At 40.6% G+C, this 19696-nt stretch overlaps 3 protein-coding genes across 3 annotated transcripts; all 3 read right to left on the bottom strand.

Moving 5' to 3' along the window:
- Positions 1–8777: 8777 nt before the first annotated feature.
- On the bottom strand, positions 8778–10440 carry LOC140820919 (cyanidin 3-O-galactoside 2''-O-xylosyltransferase FGGT1-like). The gene has a single exon (XM_073181300.1). The coding sequence runs from the start codon at positions 10275–10277 to the stop codon at positions 8919–8921; it is 1359 nt and encodes a 452-aa protein (XP_073037401.1). The 5' UTR covers positions 10278–10440; the 3' UTR covers positions 8778–8918.
- A 574-nt stretch (positions 10441–11014) lies between these two features.
- On the bottom strand, positions 11015–13684 carry LOC140820912 (transcription factor VOZ1-like). Its single transcript, XM_073181292.1, has 4 exons — positions 13454–13684; positions 12920–13063; positions 12003–12528; positions 11015–11906 (listed from the first exon to the last, which is right to left on the bottom strand). The coding sequence occupies exons 1-4, from the start codon at positions 13682–13684 to the stop codon at positions 11353–11355; spliced, it is 1455 nt and encodes a 484-aa protein (XP_073037393.1). The 3' UTR covers positions 11015–11352.
- Positions 13685–16576: 2892 nt separating this feature from the next.
- On the bottom strand, positions 16577–19473 carry LOC140820923 (uncharacterized). The gene is made up of 4 exons (XM_073181307.1): positions 19123–19473; positions 18158–18292; positions 17343–17429; positions 16577–16799 (listed from the first exon to the last, which is right to left on the bottom strand). The coding sequence occupies exons 1-4, from the start codon at positions 19249–19251 to the stop codon at positions 16641–16643; spliced, it is 510 nt and encodes a 169-aa protein (XP_073037408.1). The 5' UTR covers positions 19252–19473; the 3' UTR covers positions 16577–16640.
- Positions 19474–19696: the final 223 nt, after the last annotated feature.

Raw genomic sequence — 19696 nt, 5'->3', positions numbered from 1 at the left:
CAGTTACCGAGATCCTCCCGTGGTTATGATGCGATTTGGGTCGTGATTGATCGATTGACCAAATCAGCATGTTTTATTCCATACAAGATGACATATTGTAGTAACCCGATTCCTAATTTGAGTTAATTATTGGATTAATTATTTTCGGTAGGATCGGAAGGACCGAACCGGGTTCGGATCGTCCGAAGAGGGTTCGGAGCGTCCGAAGGTGGTTCGGATCGTCCGAGACAGGTGGCTGGACACGTGGAAGGGTTCTGGACACGTGGAAGAGTTCGGATCATCCGAAGTGGGTTCGGACCGTCCGAGACAGGTGGCTGTACTCGTGGAAGTCATGCAAGGTTCGGATCGTCCGATCAGGGTTCGGACCGTCCGAAGTGTACCGGATCGGATCGTACGAAGTGGTTCGGAGCGTCCGAACATTGGCTATAAATAGAGGCGCGAGGCTTCATTTGTGACTCGCCATTTCAGAGTGTTCCAGAGCATTTCAGTCGTTTCTGACAGGTTCTAGTCTTTTTCCGAGGTTCGGGCACTAGCGGGGAGCTACTAGTGTTGTAGCGGAGCTGTGCTCTAGTTTGGAGCTAGCGGCACCAGTGGGCTGACTGCGGACGCAGGCGTGAGTCTAGGACTGATTGTTAGGATCTGCTGGTTTGAGGTACGAAAGTACTATCCGAGATATCCTGGTTGAGTATACATTCATATATGTGTTGCATGATTATTTGCTGCATTGTTATATGTCATATGATGCATGCTATTATGTCACGTTTTATGATGCATGTTGCATTTCATGTTGAGCCGTATCTCCTTCGAGATAGCCTTTACTGTTGAGCTGTATCTCTTTCGAGATAAGCTATATCTTGTGGGGCCGCTCAGCCCTATCTTGTCTTGTGGACGCATGGACACCGAGAGTACACAGTGGCCGACGGGTCGGGAGGGCTTCGGTGATCCGGGACATTTTAGGTCCACGTCTGTTCTTGTAGTGGATGCAGTGACCCAGAGGAGTACCGCGCGGCACTATCCACTTGGCGCCTCTAGACTGAGCATTTTGAGATCCTTTGTTACTCCTGTTTCTTGACTACCCTGGTATCATATCATAGCATGTGCATTTCATATAGGCTTGTATACTCATGCTTTTGTACTGGGCGTTCTTATCGCTCACGTCTTCGGTTTTGTTTATCTTGGACACCCCAATCCCACGGGGCAGGCCTCAGGTTGGACAGCTCAGGAGGAGGAGGAGGAGGACGTTGAGTAGCTGGTTGGTTTAGTTCTTCGGTATCTTTTTGATTCGATATGGTTGTACCGTATATTTCAGTTTAGTTGAGTTATTCTGGATTTTCGATTGGGTTGTATAACTATCGTTTGGTGTCAGTTTTCCGCTGTTATCTCTGATTATTATTAATTAAGTTAATTGCATGCTTAGTTCTTCATTAGTAGGTGATTCTAGAACGGGTCACTACATTTATGGTATAAGAGCATGCTTACGATTTTGGGATATAGATTCTGTTTTGGGATTTTCGTTGATCATTTTACCATTTTTCCCCATTCTATCTTGTAGCGATGGCTGACCACTTTGGTGATGAGAGTAGTCAGGGAAGTGTAGGTCGTTGGGGTGACCAGGACGATCGTAGGCGTCATCGTGAACATCGTCATCGTCGGGATGGTCCTAGGCGTTTTGATTTGCACCGTTTCATTCAGATGGGGCCTAAGCCTTTAGTTGGCGGGGAGACTCCCGATGATGCTGAGGATTGGTTAGAGCGCATGGAGAGTTGTTTCCGAGCATTCCAGTGCACCGAGGAGCAGAAGATGGAGACCCTTAGTTTTCTTCTCGAGGGCCGTGCGCGCAAGTGGTGGCGATCGACTTCTGCGCCGATAGTCCAGTCCCAGGGTAGGGTGACTTGGGCCGATTTCCGTGCAGCTTTCATGCAGCTGTATTTTCCTCCAGCCCTTCGCCAGGCAAAGACGATTGAGCTCCTGAATCTTAAGCAGGGGAGTATGTCTGTTGATGAATATCAGCAGAAGTTCTTCGAGTTGTTACCCTTTGCCCCTCATATCAGTGGCAGTTCTGAGGCCAAGTATGACCATTTCCTCCAGGGTCTTAACCAGGAGATTTTTGATCGAGTCACTGTCTGTGATAATCCTACTTCGTATGATGGGTTAGTGAACCGGTGTCGCCAGGCAGAGATCAGTCTCCAGCGTGGTAGGGCTATTCTTTCTTCTAGACCTCCGAGTACTTTGAGCCCTCGGTCTCAGTCTTTCAAGAAGTCTGGTTCTTCTTCTTCTGGATCTGGATCACGGTCTAGCGGTGTTTTCCGCTTTGGTAAGAAGAAGGTTTCTTGTGTGCATTGTGGGAAGAACCATTCATCGGAGCAATGCCGATCAGCCGCGGGAGCTTGTTTTCAGTGCGGAGAGATGGGTCATCTCAAGAAGAATTGTCCTCAGTTGCGAGGTGGAGCAGGATCTGGTTCCGGATCTCAGACGACTGTTCAACAGAGGAGGCAGGGTCAGGCAGTGGGTAGTTCAAATCTTCGACCTCGTGCCCAAGGTCAGGTTTTCGCGCTGAACCAGGATCAGGCTGCAGATGAAACGGAGAAAGTCATAGCAGGTACTTTTCGTTTATGCGGTATTCCTGCTTTTGTTCTTATTGATACCGGAGCATCTCATTCATTCATTTCTGCACGATTTGTTAAGTGTCATAAGTTACCATATGTTTCTCTAGACGTCATTCTTTCCGTTTCTACCCCGATGGGTCATTCGGTGTTAGCAAAGCGTCTAGTGGTGGGTTGTCCCTTAGATTTTGAGGGTAACGAATTGATTGCGAATCTTATGATCTTGGAGATGGAAGATTTTGATTGTATTCTAGGTATAGACCTATTGACTACCTACCGAGCTACCGTGGATTGTTACCAGAAGCTTGTTCAGTTTCGTACGACTGAGAGCTCTAGTTGGTTTTTCTATGGTGAGGGAGCGCGACCTCCGATGCCAGTGGTATCTGCTCTGAAAGCCTGTCGTGCTTTAGAGGCGGGCGGGGAAGGCTACCTCATCTATGCGATTGATTCCTCCACAGGTAGTGTTGGTATAGATGATATTCCAGTGGTTTGTGAATTTCCTGATGTTTTTCCAGATGAGATTCCTGGTTTTCCTCCGGTTAGAGAGGTGGAATTTGGCATTGAGTTAATGCCAGGGACTGCACCGATTTCTCGTGCCCCCTATCGTCTTGCTCCGTCAGAGATGAGAGAATTGAAGCAGCAATTGCAGGATCTTCTTGATAAAGGTTATATTCGCCCGAGTGTTTCACCTTGGGGAGCTCCAGTATTGTTTGTCAAGAAGAAAGATGGATCTATGCGATTATGCATTGATTATCGCCAGCTGAATCGTGTGACGATCAAAAACAAGTATCCATTACCTCGTATCGATGATTTGTTCGATCAGCTTCAGGGTACCTCTGTTTACTCCAAGATTGACTTGCGATCGGGTTATCATCAGATGAGAGTTAGAGATGATGATATTTCCAAGACTGCATTTCGTACTCGATATGGGCATTACGAGTTTCTAGTTATGCCATTTGGATTGACGAATGCGCCAGCAGTGTTCATGGATCTGATGAACCGAGTCTTTCGGGATTTTCTAGATCAGTTTGTTGTGGTTTTCATCGACGATATCTTGATTTATTCTCACAGTGTGGAAGAGCATATCCAGCACTTGAGGATTGTGTTGCAGATTCTTCGCGAGAAGCAATTGTATGCTAAGCTGAGTAAGTGCGAGTTCTGGATTGATCGTGTAGTATTCCTTGGTCATGTGATTTCCAAGGAAGGAATTTCTGTGGATCCCAGCAAGATCGAAGCAGTGCTGAATTGGTCACATCCTACGACGGTGGCTGAGATCCGTAGTTTTCTAAGTCTGGCAGGGTATTATCGTCGCTTCATCGTGAATTTCTCTCAGGTAGCTAGACCCTTGACGCAACTTACTCGGAAGGATGTTCCATTTGAGTGGTCATCTGAGTGCGAAGATAGTTTCAGAGAGCTTCGTCGACTTCTGACTTCTGCACCTGTTTTGGCGTTACCGTCAGGATCTGATGGTTTCAGTGTTTACACCGATGCCTCTTTTCAAGGCTTAGGGTGTGTGTTGACGCAGAATGGTCATGTGATCGCTTACGCTTCTAGGCAGTTGAAACCTCACGAGGAAAAGTATCCTATTCATGATCTAGAACTAGCTGCTATTGTGTTTGCGCTAAAAATCTGGCGTCATTATTTGTACGGGGTTAAGTTTGAAATTTTTACTGATCATAAGAGTCTGAAGTATCTGTTCACTCAGGCTGAGTTGAACATGAGACAACGTCGTTGGATGGATCTACTTAAAGATTATGATTGCGAGATCAAATACCATCCAGGTTCTGCGAATCTCACAGCCGATGCTCTTAGTCGCAAGGTGAGAGCCTCTGCACTTCAGACCAGTGCTATGATTAGTACTATCCAGGATTGTTGTTCATTAGGATTTAATTTCAAACATCGGAAAGGTATGGAGAGCATTCGTGTTGCTACCATTCTATCTGAGCCAGCTTTGTTCGCTCGGATTCGAGATGCTCAGATGTCTGATCTCAAGACTCAGAGATTAGCTCGGTTGGTTGGTGGAGATAGCAATTTTCATTATCAGTCTAATGGTCTTCTGTGTTTGTCTAATCGGGTTGTGGTACCAGGGGATGATACTTTGAGGGAAGAGATCTTGGCTCAGGCTCATCGAAGCAAGTTGAGTGTCCATCCGGGAAGCAACAAGATGTATAAAGATTTGAGGACACGATTTTGGTGGAAAGGGATGAAGCGCAGCGTTTATCAGTTTGTTTCCAAGTGTCTTGTTTGTCAGCAGGTTAAGGCAGAGCACCGTCGACCGGGAGGATTATTGTTGAACCTACCTATTCCCGAATGGAAATGGGAGCATATCGCGATGGACTTCATTACTCACTTACCATTGTCTTCGAGGAATAGTGATGCTATTTGGGTAGTGGTGGATCGACTCACCAAATCTGCTCATTTTCTGCCTTATAACCGTGATTTCACTTTCGATCGTATGGCTCGATTGTACATTCAAGAGATTGTACGTTTGCATGGGGTGCCAGTCAGTATTGTTAGTGACAGAGATCCTCGTTTTACCTCACGATTTTGGGGTAGTTTCCAGTCGGCATTGGGTACTTCACTAAGTTTGAGTACGGCTTATCATCCAGAGACCGACGGTCAAACAGAGAGGACTATCCGTACACTTGAGGATATGATGCGAGCTTGTGTGATGGATTTCGGAACCGCTTGGCAGGATCATTTGCCTTTGATTGAGTTCGCGTACAACAACAGCTATCATCGTAGTATTGGTATGGCACCATTTGAGGCGTTGTATGGGCGACGTTGTCGTACTCCATTATTTTGGGATGAAGTTGGGGAACGACATGTTGAGGGACCGGAGTTAGTCCAGCAGGCTATTGATAAGGTTGCAGTAATCAAGAAACGGATTAAGATCGCTCAGGATCGACAGGCTAGTTATGCGAACACCAAGCGGCGACCTCTTTATTTTCAGCCAGGTGAGAAAGTGTTTCTCCGAGTTTCGCCTTTTCGCAGGATTTTGAGATTTGGTCTCAAGGGTAAGCTATCTCCGAGATTTATTGGTCCTTTTGAGATTCTGGAATGTGTGGGAGATTTGGCTTACAGGTTAGCATTACCTCCGTATCTGTCTGGGATTCATGATGTGTTCCACGTATCTTTGTTGAGACGATATGTAGCAGATGAGTCTCACATCTTGCATCCATCTGAAGTTCAACTAAATTCGGATTTGTCTTACGTGGAACGACCAGTGCGGATCCTCGATCGCAAAGACAAGGTGTTGCGGAATAAGATCATTCCTCTTGTATTAGTTCAGTGGCAGCGCAGAGGCACTGAAGAAGCCACTTGGGAGCTAGAGAGTCGTATGCGTTCGGAGCATCCAGAACTCTTTTGAGTTATGCTTTGTATATGTTTGTGTTTTCAGTTGTAATCGAAATATCAGTTGTATTCAACAACCATTGAGATGTAATAACGATGTTGTTATTTCGTTTTGTTCATCCTCTAAGCCTGATTTCGAGGACGAAATCTTTTTAAGGGAGGGAGAATGTAGTAACCCGATTCCTAATTTGAGTTAATTATTGGATTAATTATTTTCGGTAGGATCGGAAGGACCGAACCGGGTTCGGATCGTCCGAAGAGGGTTCGGAGCGTCCGAAGGTGGTTCGGATCGTCCGAGACAGGTGGCTGGACACGTGGAAGGGTTCTGGACACGTGGAAGAGTTCGGATCATCCGAAGTGGGTTCGGACCGTCCGAGACAGGTGGCTGTACTCGTGGAAGTCATGCAAGGTTCGGATCGTCCGATCAGGGTTCGGACCGTCCGAAGTGTACCGGATCGGATCGTACGAAGTGGTTCGGAGCGTCCGAACATTGGCTATAAATAGAGGCGCGAGGCTTCATTTGTGACTCGTCATTTCAGAGTGTTCCAGAGCATTTCAGTCGTTTCTGACAGGTTCTAGTCTTTTTCCGAGGTTCGGGCACTAGCGGGGAGCTACTAGTGTTGTAGCGGAGCTGTGCTCTAGTTTGGAGCTAGCGGCACCAGTGGGCTGACTGCGGACGCAGGCGTGAGTCTAGGACTGATTGTTAGGATCTGCTGGTTTGAGGTACGAAAGTACTATCCGAGATATCCTGGTTGAGTATACATTCATATATGTGTTGCATGATTATTTGCTGCATTGTTATATGTCATATGATGCATGCTATTATGTCACGTTTTATGATGCATGTTGCATTTCATGTTGAGCCGTATCTCCTTCGAGATAGCCTTTACTGTTGAGCTGTATCTCTTTCGAGATAAGCTATATCTTGTGGGGCCGCTCAGCCCTATCTTGTCTTGTGGACGCATGGACACCGAGAGTACACAGTGGCCGACGGGTCGGGAGGGCTTCGGTGATCCGGGACATTTTAGGTCCACGTCTGTTCTTGTAGTGGATGCAGTGACCCAGAGGAGTACCGCGCGGCACTATCCACTTGGCGCCTCTAGACTGAGCATTTTGAGATCCTTTGTTACTCCTGTTTCTTGACTACCCTGGTATCATATCATAGCATGTGCATTTCATATAGGCTTGTATACTCATGCTTTTGTACTGGGCGTTCTTATCGCTCACGTCTTCGGTTTTGTTTATCTTGGACACCCCATTCCCACGGGGCAGGCCTCAGGTTGGACAGCTCAGGAGGAGGAGGAGGAGGACGTTGAGTAGCTGGTTGGTTTAGTTCTTCGGTATCTTTTTGATTCGATATGGTTGTACCGTATATTTCAGTTTAGTTGAGTTATTCTGGATTTTCGATTGGGTTGTATAACTATCGTTTGGTGTCAGTTTTCCGCTGTTATCTCTGATTATTATTAATTAAGTTAATTGCATGCTTAGTTCTTCATTAGTAGGTGATTCTGGAACGGGTCACTACACATATAGATATGATCAGATGGCCGATATCTATGTCAAGGAAGTGGTGAGACTGCACGGAGTGCCAAAGTCGATTGTTTCAGACCGTGATCCTCGGTTTACTTCGCACTTCTGGCAGAGTTTGCAGCAAGTTCTCGGTACGAAGCTACATCTGAGTACCGCATATCATCCACAAACTGACGGACAGTCAGAACGGACGATCCAGACATTGGAAGATATGCTGAGAGCTGTAGTACTTGATTTTAGTACTAACTGGCAAGATGCATTGCCACTTTGCGAATTTTCGTACAATAACAGCTATCAAACGAGTATTGAGATGGCTCCATTCGAAGCGTTGTACGGAAAGAAATGCAGATCCCCTCTTTATTGGGATGATATCTCTGAAGTTCCTGAGACTGGACCTGATATGATCAGAGATATGACCGAAAAAGTGAAATTGATTCAGAAGAAAATGAAGGCAGCCCAAGATAGACAAGCCAAATATGCCAACCTCAGACGACGACCGTTGGTATTTGAGGTAGGACACCGAGTATTCCTAAAGATTTCTCCTTTTAGAGGTGTTATACGAATTCTAATCTGTGAGACGGGTTAATCCTACCGATATTCACAATAAAAAGTAATACTCTTAGCATAAAAATTAATATTTTTTTGGATGATTCAAATAATAGATATATCTCACAAATACGACTCGTGAGACCGTCTCACACAAATTTTTGCCACGTAACTAAGCTCGTACAAGCTTCAAGCTCATAAAGCCAATAAAATTTTTAATAAACAGCTCCAGTAATTTAATTCGACCACATTTGAATCACTCCACTACCACATCTTCCAAAACAAATTCACATAAACAAAATTGTACCATATACGTGCATAAAAAAGTTCAAACCAACGTAAGCCAATAAATTCGAGTTAGCGTGTAAATATGCACCGCCCAAATACCGAAGGACTCGATCATCTTATTCAAAGTCGACCCTCAATCTCTAAGAGGAAAATAAAAACAAATTCATCTACACTCACAGCTATTGAAGTTAAATAAATGATTTAGTGTGAGATTTCTTAAGAAATGTTTATTCTTAATTCTATTGACTTATTTGTTGTTAATAAATAAATGATCTCATTGAAAAGTTTATAATGGACGTAGCTCAATTTTGGGGTAAATTTTATAAATTTTGATGTTTATCATATTTAATTTATTGATGTTACTCATGATGTGCTGCTGCAATGTTAACATTCCAGATAACCCAACAGATTTTAGTTATTAAATTGTGATTCTTGAAATATAATCAAAATATAGGCATTATTCTTGAACCCAAACTTAAAAAAAATGTTGCATAAACACTTTGGTTATTGAAAAGTTAAGAAATCTGCAAATACTTGCTGAAGATCTAAACATATCTAATATCGATCAAGTTTGTATTGATGCCAATATTGGATCGATTATTCCAAAAGACCTCTCAACTTCTCAACAAATTGGTCCATGTAAGAATTTTCAAGCCCCTCTTCCCCCAACAAGAAATCCCTCCATTTTGCATGGTTGGCTCGTATTTCATTTCCAATTTCACTGTCATTATCCATCGCCAATCTTATAGCCTTCGCCACACCATCTTTCGTGAACAAACCACTATCATCTCCTTTCTCAACCTCCACACCAACTCTTAAATCCGCAGCCATAAATCTGGCATTCATGATTTGGTCTCCCATCTGCGGGATCAGCACCAGTTGGCACTCGCTGACCATGGCTTCAGATAAAGAACCCGACCCGCAATGCGTAACGAAGCATCCAACAGAAGGGTGTGCTAGAATCATTTGTTGCTGCACCCAACCTCCATGAACGGCCCCTATTTTCTCTGTTCTTTCTTGGAAGCCTTCTGGTAAAGCCTCTTGTATTGTATCTGCCCCAATGGGTGGTTTTAGTGCAGCAAAAAATGGATATCCTGAGAGCTCGATCCCCAATATCAGTTCTTGAAATTGATCCATTTTCAATCTTGCTTCGCTCCCAAGTGCACAGAAGATCGCTGTTTTTGGCTTGAATTGGTCCAACCATTTTGCCCATTTTTCGTCTAGAGCGGAAGATGGTGGCTTCGGCAAAACCGGGCCGGCTAGAAAAACAGGTTTCTTGAATTTTTTTTCAAGAAAATCACAATACGTACCTTCCATTTCGCTGCAGGATTTGAATCCAATGGCGTCGCACTCTTCAACTGACTTGATCATACGTTGAACATACGTCATCCCGCTGGAAAATTCTTTCATGTTATTGATGGTACTCACAACACGAGCTTCGTGTGTGTAAATCTTGATCCCTGTTGTAGGAAAACCAAGCGGAGGATCCATCAAAGCTTCTACCGTAGATTCATCTCGAAACAGATATGCAACAGCCAGAGGGCTAATGGTGCAATAGTGGACGGATTTCATCCCTAACCTGCGGGTTAAATCCGGCAACCAATGGGTAAAATCGAAGAACACGAAATGGGGCTTGAGTTCCTGGAGAAGAGATTCAATGGTTGATTCTGTAAGATCCATGGCATGACGAAGGAGTGAATACAGAGGAAAAGGGACTTCTGAGCTGGTTTCAGTCCCATGGGGCAGGCCTTCAACGTGAGGCACGGTTACAGGTATGAAACTTATGGAATCCGGGTAAAGATTGAATTTTTCTAATCTGGACTGTGTTTTCTCTGGCAGGATGAAGAAAATTTTGTGGCCTCTCTCTGCAAATTTGTTTGAGATGTGAAGGAATGAGGTGAGATGCCCCATTGCGAACCATGGATACATGACAAGTCTTAAGCTGTTTTCACCCATAATAAGGTTTCAAGAAAATCTGCAAAAAAAAAAAAATCCTTGTGAAATTAATGCTCTCTACTTGAGAGTACCTTCTGGAATTACTGAGAAAATTTCATATTTCACACAAATGATATTCTAAATCCATCAATGATGTATGTTCGAGTTGTGCTGAAATTATCCTTGAATCGTTCAACTGCCGTTGAAGAGATCAAACTCAGTTAATTCGTTTGTGCATCTGAAAAAAGGGTCAATGACATTTGAAATTAGTGGAGTACCCATAAAATCGGGGTAAGATGGATCGAGTGGAGGATTTAATGTATATATTTTAGGGCGAGATAAATATGGATGGGTAAAAACAACGTACGCAACAATGTGTTAGAACTTGATCTGTATATTCTTTTCAAAGCAACAGGTGAAAATTAGTTTCCAGTATGGGTAGATGGCAAAACATGCATGGCTATTATCGAATTCTTGAGGTTTGGCTGTAGAGTCATGATAATTGAATGCCCGAATTTGAAAAACCTTGTGAAAGTCGATTTACAAATTTTGAGATAACTCTCGAGTCTTTGTTTTGATTACAATAAAATGGAACGGAACATTAATGGGAAGTGAAAAGGATTGAGACTCTTGGCAAGTTATAAGGATTGAGACTCTTGGCAAGTTATACTGTCTCATGTATGCCTAGACTGATGAATGGTGATCTTGAGCAATAAATTTTAAATAAAAATTTAAAATAAAAGCATATGAAAAGTAGATGGTTTTACATGATAATTACTTGTCATTTAAAAAATTCAAAATATACACAAAAATACATTGCCAAAAGCAGAGGAACTTGGACAAATTATCCATACAATTGGCACCAAAAGTGCAAATGTACAAAGTCGAGAAATGATGCATTAGGATAGCCAGTTTGGTTTATATATATATATATATAGCTGTTTCTCTAGAAGTTAAATTGGTCCAAGTCATCTATAAGCTATAAGTAGATGACAACAAAACCCATGACGACAAGTAAATAAAGACTTCACCACTTGCTCGACAACCGGGTGAAACGGAGAGTGTCCCTTATTCATGTTGCATTCAAATAACTCGATCATGTCAAGTAGTATCCGTTCAAATTGTCAACAAGATAATCGTATGGTGAACCTTTTGAATAATCAAGTACTTCAACTGGGCTTGACAGTTGGTTTGATGCAGAATAAATGCTTCCAGTTCCATCCTTCACACAGGCTTTCCCCCTCCCCTTAACCATGCGCTGCTTTTCATTAGGAAATTCAGCAGTCAGCCTACCCATTTGCTTTTGCAGATCAGCAACAGAATCATTACTTAGCTTCCCCTTGGGACTTTTCTTCCCGTCTACACGCTTAACTTCCAATCTGTATAATGCACATGAATCATACTTGTTAATTTCGTATTCATAGAGGTGCCACTCGAAATTTTCCATTGGTTGTGGGTCCATATAGTAGGATCTCTTCAAACCTCCAAATTCATTCATCACTTGTTTCCTTGACTCATGCCAGCCCCTTCCATTGTAGTCTGGCAAAGATCGTTGCTTTCTATTACCACTTTCAAAGGCTCTACGTGGCTTATCAAAAAATAGCCACTCTCTGATCGTTTCACCGTCCAAAACGATAAGATCAAATAGTTCTGGTTTACATAGAAGGTGGATCAGTAAATCTCAAATAAACATGGACATGAAAATTTAAGCTTTCTTCAGGAAGATGGAAAGACCAGACAACTAACCAGGGGCATTCCAAGGAGATTTTGCAGTGGCAGCACCCTCGCATTCAGGAATGCCTACATCTTTTCCTTGAGCCTTTGTACCAAGAGCTGCAAAAAGTAAGTTATCCTTTAAACCAATACCTCCAGGTCGTACAACCGGTGGCCTTCCAAGGTAGCCTTCATCAGGTGCAAGCCCAGCATGATAAGCACTGCAATAGTCATCAGACTTTTGGCACCAGTCCGACCCTTGAGCTGGTCTGGGACAATCCCAAAGGGCGCATTTTGGCCCTAAAAAGGCAGAAGGGGGAGGGCATATAGTTTGTTGATAGCCAGAAATATGAGGCATACCATCCTCCCCTATGAAACAGTGGCCATTAAACCCAGGGAAATAATGGTGCTCAAGCTCTGGATGGAAATCAAATGATTGGAAATCGGCCAAATTCATATTATTATGCATTCCAATCTGGTTAACTCCAATCCCAGAGCTTTTGCACTGATCAACGAACTGAAGGGCCTGTTCTTGAGGACCACTGGACACATTAAAGCCCTGCCACAAACCAAATAACAAAACATACAGATAAGAACCATTCAGTGATAACTAGAAATAAGTCTCATCTAAAAGGCAGGAATAAAATTGAGAGTGAAATGCCTAAATAAAATTCAATAACAAAAGAGGCAAAAAAGATAAAACTCCCCGAAAACATATTCCAAACTACACAAAGCTGTTAGTCAATGGCAGAAATGACACAGATTTCACGGCTGGTGAAAAATGAGCATTGTTTGACCTCACAAAGCATGATGCTGAGGAAGGAGATTCAGTGATTCAAAGCTTCAAACCCCAATTGAATGCAAACCAAAAAAAAATTATATACCACCTCCATTACAGTGTAATCAAACATATCCAGCTAAGAGTAAAATTTTGCAAAGAAAATGCCAACCTCTTGAGTAGTAGATTCCTCCACAACCTTTTGTGCCTCTGGATCTGGCTTTGGTACAGCCAATACACTTGTTGCGTCATCTTCCTCCTCACCAAGCTGCAGCAGCCTACAAATCTCAGATGAAAACGAGCCAAGACTACCACCCTGTGGAACAATTATCATACACTGAGAAACTCAGACCCCGGTTACTTCAACCATAAATGCACACACCACATCATTAGCTTGCACAAAAAACTCTGGTTACAAAATAAAATACCAGCTAAAACTGTAAGTTGAGATAACAAGGCAAAGGATGAATTGCATAAAAAATCAGCCATTATTCAAGACTTCCAATACCCCTGTGAATTATAATGAGTAACACCCTAGATTCTAAATATTGATGGAAACACAATCTCATACTAAATTGCAATGGACAATATTATAGTCAAACTACAATTTTTCATTGGCTTTGTAGCGAATATTTCGTGTCATTAGTGCAAACGTGCAAAATTTCAGCTTAAAAAAGTAGAGATATTCTAGCAGTGAAACTATTACTTGTTGCAGTGAAGAAGCTGGGGATGGTTCATTGAGCTCAGCCTTCCATTCACGAAGCATCTGATGAACTTGCTCTTCTAGCAAGTTAACGTCAATAGTGCGGCTATCCTTCCTAGCAGATTGAAGATCACTAAACATGCCTTGCAGATCATCCACACGATTCTTTGCCCTGTCCTTGAAGAGATGGTGTGATGCAGACTTGCAAGCACCATTCTTTAAACCCTTCCTCATCCAAGAAAATAGCAGCAAATATTACCCAGTATCGCAAGAAGCTGCTGAAAACATAAAGCAAGTAATGTTCAAACAATTACACAGAGCCATATTGGGAAGGAAAGCTCATAAACACACAGGAAACCGAAGAGCGGAGTTTTCTCCAATTATTAAAAGAGAACATATCAAATCGAGATAACTTTTGCTGAACGATAGCAAGTAACTAATGAAAAACAACATCCATGTCATAAACTTGCCATCAAATCATGGGATTTGTTTTACACCGAAATGTTTTCCAATATCTTTAGGATCGGCAAAATTTGAAGAAACACAATCACACACCAAAACTCCAAACCTCAAAACACCAAAATAATTATTGTAACAAAGGAATTGAGCTCAAGAACCCTAATTCGGAGCAGCAACAAAGTGTTCGTCCAAATTTAGCGAACAAGCAGAGAAAACACACATGGCATACATAAAGAGCAAAAGAAACGACGAAATTAACGAGTTCAAACCAAAAAAAAAAAAACGCCTCACGAAATCAGAAGTAAATCCCCGCAAATCCTTCAAAATCAAAATCCTTTTTTTCTGAAATCCCAGCAAACCCTTTAAAAAGCGAAAGGAAAGGCGAAAAAGGTCAGTCAGAGAAGGACCTGTAAAAGTGTGAAGCTGGAGAGGGAGTGGAAAGGATTCTCTTCTCTCAGTCCTCCAATGTGCACGCCGCAGTACTTGTTGGGGCAAGCATGGTCGGTCGGTGGGCAATTATACGATCGATCTTCAACTTTTTCAATTTGATTTGGTAAAAAACTTTTATAAAATTATGACAAATATTATTTTATAAGTTAGACCGAAAAAACTCGTTCGTATACATAGATATATGAAATCGTCTTGATTAATTCGAGAACATAGCTTATTACTCGATTAGGTGTAGATTTATTATGAGATGATCTCATATAACTATATTAGTAAGATGAACTCGTCCATATATGGAACGAAAGATAATACTTTGGAGTGGGTCTTATGTGAGATCGTCTCACGGATTTTAATATGTGAGATTGGTCAACCATACTAATTCACAATAAAAAGTGATACTCTTAGCATAAAAAATAATATTTTTTCATGGATAATCAAAATAGGAGTTCCGTCTCACGAATACGACCCGTGAGACCGTCTCACACAAGTTTTTGTCAATTATTTTGTTATTGATTCGACAAAATATTCATTTCATAAAATTGATAAGCAAAGTAGTTTAATAAAAGTTTTCATGCTCGATTAATTGAAGTCTTTTTATAACAAAAAAAAAAAAATCATCTTTTACGTAAATATTATATTTATTATTATGAGTCATATAGAATAGAAGAATGAAAAATAGGAAGACAAGGAGTGGAAGAAAGGCATAAAGGGAAGAAGATTCCACTCTATATCTCCTAAGATGAGATTCGTTTAATCAAATTCTTGATGCTCTCTGAGTGAAGATAGATAGATAGATAGATTAAGGAAATTAAATTTTATAGTAAATATTTTTATTCTCTCTTTAAAAAATAATTTTTTTTTTCACTGTTGGTGTTATTTTTTAAGGTTATATTTACAGTAAAATAAAAGATTTATTTCAAGTCCAAGAAATCCATTTTATTTGTGATTTACCATTCATCAAGATTTCGTGTTATTAGCAGACGAATCGTAGTTAATAAGATATATTCTAGCTACATCGTTCATTAAGAATGAAATTGTGGGTTTTCGTTCCATCAAAATGTCTTTTTTTTATGGCAAAAATTTATGTGAGACGGTCTCACGGGTCGCATTTGTGAGACGAACCTCTTATTTGAGTAATCCATAAAAAAATATTATTTTTTATGCTAAAAGTATTACTTTTTATTGTGAATATCCATAAAGTTGACCCGTCTCACAGATTAAGATCCGTGAGACGGTCTCACATGAGACCTACTCTTTTTTTAATGCTAAAAAAACTGATTTTCTAATTTTCAACCCGCATATAATATTTTTTTAAAAAAATAAAAATAAAAACTATTTTACTTCGTGATCTGACACCAATATCAAATCACTTTTAAAACAAGTTGATTACATTAACAACTATATTTTCAAATAAGAAATATGTCTCTTGTGAGACGGTTTCACGAATCTTTATCTATGAGTGACACATGTCAACTCTACCGATATTCACAATAAAAAGTATTAGGTAAAAACTTGTATGAGACGGTCTCACGGATAATATTCGTGAGACGGATCTCTTATTTGGGTCACCCGTGAAAAAGTATTACTTTTTATGCTAAGAGTATTACTTTTTATTGTGAATATGGGTATGTGAATATGGGTAGGGTTGATCCGTCTCACGGATTATGACCCGTGAGACGGTCTCACACGAGACTAACTCAAAGTAATACTCTTACCATAAAAAGTAATATTTTTTCATGAATTACATAAATAAGAAATCCATCTCACAAAACCGTGAAATCGTCTAACACAAGTTTTTGTCACAAATAAGAATACATACTTTTATTTCTACAGAATATTCTCCCGAAATTAATCACCAAAAATATTTATCGGGAAGCAAGAAAATGAATAAATAAATAATACCTTGATTTTTTTACATTTATAATATTATAAAATTATAACTCCAATATCATAATTATAAAATTATTATATTTATGGAAAGTATACCTTATATTTTTTCATCATTAAAAATTGACTAAAAAAAACTAGAGATGGGAGTCTTGGTCCCTGGAAATAGCATACTGGTATGCATGAGCAATATCGAAAACTTGAGGATCCTTCTCACCTTATTCGTCAAATATCACCAAGATCAATATTTTGCAGCGAGTTGCACGAACGACAAACCGTGTGCATAATTCTTTACAAATGAATTAAACTCAATTATAGTGGGCTTATGTCCGATAAATGAGAAGGATAAATCTTGCCTTTTATATCCAAAATTGAATATTTTCTGGTCATATTCAGCTCAAGCAGCAGTTTTCGGCTTGGATTCCTCAGAATTAGCATCCCTGAAACTAAATACACCAAGAAGTCCACGTCCCTTGGCAAGCTGTTCGATCTCTTCTATTTTTCGCTTGAGAAGCTCCACCTCTTTCGCTAACTCATCATCACGTTGCCTCAGTCCCTGGAATTCATTGCGAGCGAAATTACCGATGATTTTCTTAGTCGCACAACACCCAAATAAGTAAAAGGAAAATAATAAAACTACTGTGTAGATAAGTGAGGAGAAATTTCCTCCATCTTCCATCATCAAAGCTGCACAGTGTGGTTCTCAACTAATTCTCATGTGGTGACTAACTAGCAGCAAAGTTATGTTATCAATAGTAAGATACTCGATAATTGATGAAGGGAATGTGACACATTGCGTAGTTTTCCTCTAATTAATCGCAGCAATAAATCGTGTCTGCCACAATGACTTTAGATAAAGCTTAAAAACAGCTTGTATGGACTAAGTGAATATTGATGAACAGAACTCTTTCCAGAAGCATTCCTCCCATAAATGGTCACTACTTCAGTGTTGTCTTACAACACATACATAAATTTCACGTCACTAATTTTCTATGTCCATATGTCCCGATTTTGTGGTACTCAAGAAAAACTTATAAACACAGGTTCCATGTACAGAAAGGGGGAGGGGTGGGATTTGGGAAATTCCATGACATGTTACCTGCATTTCTTGTTTGCGAAGTTCCTCCTTCTTGGCTTCTGATCGAGAATTTCTTTGTACCTCAAAGTACAGAGCAGCTACAGCAACCTAATCATATAATTGGCGATTCAGATCATATATGGATGCACATTTAGTCATTTGAAATCAAGGTCCTAATAGTTCAGGAAAATGTCACTTTGTTCCTAGCTAGTCACAAATACTGAATCCGAAAAAGGAGCCAGGCTTTAAATGGCCCAAACTATGTCACGAAAAATTGAAGAAACTATCAAACTACCAGATAGGAAATCCATATTCATCAATCAGCAAAGAATGTTTTTTAGAGTATTTTAACATATCAAAGTCAGGTATATACACAGAAGGAAGCAGAGGAAGTATGGTACTGAACACACCATCATTGTTACGCTGTTCTTTTATTCTCACAATCACTGTTTAACATTCCACCTGTGCAACTAAAATTCAACTTTCTCCAACACAGGTAACCCAACCAAGAATCATCTTGTGAAGAGCATCAGTAGAATATAAGGTAAAACAAATTTCTATTACGGCACTGCATCTACCGCTTTCCCCAGGCAGGTTATATCAAGTTATCATCAACTACATATCTTGTTTTGAAATGAAATTCACCTACAAAAATGTCTAGTGAAAATGCATGTCCCAAAAATATGCACAGCACCTGAACAGGTTATATTAAGTTGTCGTCTACTACTTATCTTGTTTTAAAATGAAATTCTCGTACAAAAATTTACAGTGAAAAATCGCGGAGATATCTCAAAAATTTGTGCAACTAAAAAGGAGACTGAATAGAAATACGACACCGAGAAGACAAAAAATTCCCCCAGGAGATCAACTGCAGCTTGCACAGCCTTTTCTTCATTCAAAGGTCGAATTTCAACATCAGTAGCATGACCATATATACGCCGTTGCATGGTTGTGGTCATACGGTGATTGGCCTGGTTTCCATCATCAAAGTAAAGAGTGAATTTTAGATAAAATTGATCAAATAGGATTTTTCAACTAGCACATTCTTGGACATATCCTTCCATTATCACGATCACAACTAAAAAGCAATCCACAGAACACAACGTGGATGGATTCCGTAAGTTTTCCATAATGTACTTTTCTTAGATACATCAATGTGTAAAAGGCTTGAGTCTTCTATGAGTGAGGAGAGATAGGCAAAAGAATGAGAGGGAAATGGCAAAGCAATACCAAAAGCCCTGGAATGTATTGGATGAAATATTAGAAGTCCCAATACATTAGGAAATGTTTGGATGATCACTAATACCTATACAAACCACTGTCCTTCACTACTGAGCTTGGGCCATGGGAACTCAATGTATCCTTGATAAGAACAAATACAGGTACGATAAGAGTATGCATTAGGAGATAAAACATGGATTTAAACGATAATGAAGAGAAGAACAACAATGATGAATAAACAATAAACCAAGTCCAACCCGATTCCCGGTGATTGCAAATTTAAGGTGTATACATCGAATGCTATTAGGTAATTAAAATTTATTCAAAATAGGCCAGCGTGGGTGGGTTCATAACAATACTTGGCATCCCCGAGACTGAGAACAGAAAGTCTTCCCGGAACAATATATTGGCATTAAACTAAGAAATCCTAAAACAAGATACACAAAAAAAAGATCAAACAACCAGACCCTTTTCAAGTATAATCGTAAATAGATACACAAAAAAAAGATCAAACAACCAGACCCTTTTCAAGTATACTCGTAAATAGATACATGATCATCCGAGGAATTAAATCAAATACCTGAGCGATGCTAACGATAAAATTGCGGAACTTAGGGTGGAGACCAGCCTCTTTCTTGAGTCTAGCCGCAATGGGTTTGCTCAGAGTCTTCAGCGCAAGCGTGCCAAGCTTCAATAGAGGTAGCACCATCACTGATCAATAGTTCCCTCCCACCTAAAGGATCGATCTTTGAATCAACCTACAGAGAACCAGGCTGCTGAGTCTTGAGGCTATATGTGGAATGCGCATAATGACGAGGAACAGAGAATGAGAGAATACAAGGGTTTAAGGGAGTGGAGATTCATGTAAAGGAAGGCGAACGCGAGCATTTGCTCTTCTGGTACCAGGGTTGGTGCACCGTGCTCGACGTGGCGTTTGTTTGCTCAATCTGGAGGGAATTAGAAAACGCGTTTACTTGTTTTGCTGTGTCTCGCGTTTACAACGGATCCGGATCACCTACAGTGGTACCACCACTGTAGGTGATGCTGTGCCTTTTGTTATTTGTTTTTTTTTTAAATTTTTTTCCTATTTTTTTCCCTTTCTTTTTTTCTTTTGTTATCCCTCCATTTTCCTCATTTTTCCCTCTTCCACAAAT

This window comes from Primulina eburnea, unplaced genomic scaffold (assembly GCF_022965805.1).
Source record: "Primulina eburnea isolate SZY01 unplaced genomic scaffold, ASM2296580v1 ctg291_ERROPOS245047, whole genome shotgun sequence".
Taxonomy (NCBI): Eukaryota; Viridiplantae; Streptophyta; class Magnoliopsida; order Lamiales; family Gesneriaceae; genus Primulina; species Primulina eburnea.
Note: the sequence above shows the minus strand (reverse complement) of the source record. Positions and strands in the feature narration are given on the sequence as shown.

Excerpts from the sequence above, each read along its gene's own strand:
- LOC140820919 (XM_073181300.1), bottom strand. The coding sequence starts at position 10,277 with ATGGGTGAAAACAGCTTAAGACTTGTCATGTATCCATGGTTCGCAATG.
- LOC140820912 (XM_073181292.1), bottom strand. The coding sequence starts at position 13,684 with ATGAGGAAGGGTTTAAAGAATGGTGCTTGCAAGTCTGCATCACACCAT. Across the intron at positions 12,529-12,919 it reads AGGAATCTACTACTCAAGAG|GGCTTTAATGTGTCCAGTGG; the intron begins GTTGGCATTTTC and ends GGTTTGTGGCAG. Across the intron at positions 11,907-12,002 it reads ATCTCCTTGGAATGCCCCTG|AACTATTTGATCTTATCGTT; the intron begins GTTAGTTGTCTG and ends TATGTAAACCAG.
- LOC140820923 (XM_073181307.1), bottom strand. The coding sequence starts at position 19,251 with ATGGTGCTACCTCTATTGAAGCTTGGCACGCTTGCGCTGAAGACTCTG. Across the intron at positions 17,430-18,157 it reads GGGAATTTTTTGTCTTCTCG|GTTGCTGTAGCTGCTCTGTA; the intron begins GTGTCGTATTTC and ends TTATATGATTAG. Across the intron at positions 16,800-17,342 it reads TTCGCAAACAAGAAATGCAG|GGACTGAGGCAACGTGATGA; the intron begins GTAACATGTCAT and ends AATGAATTCCAG.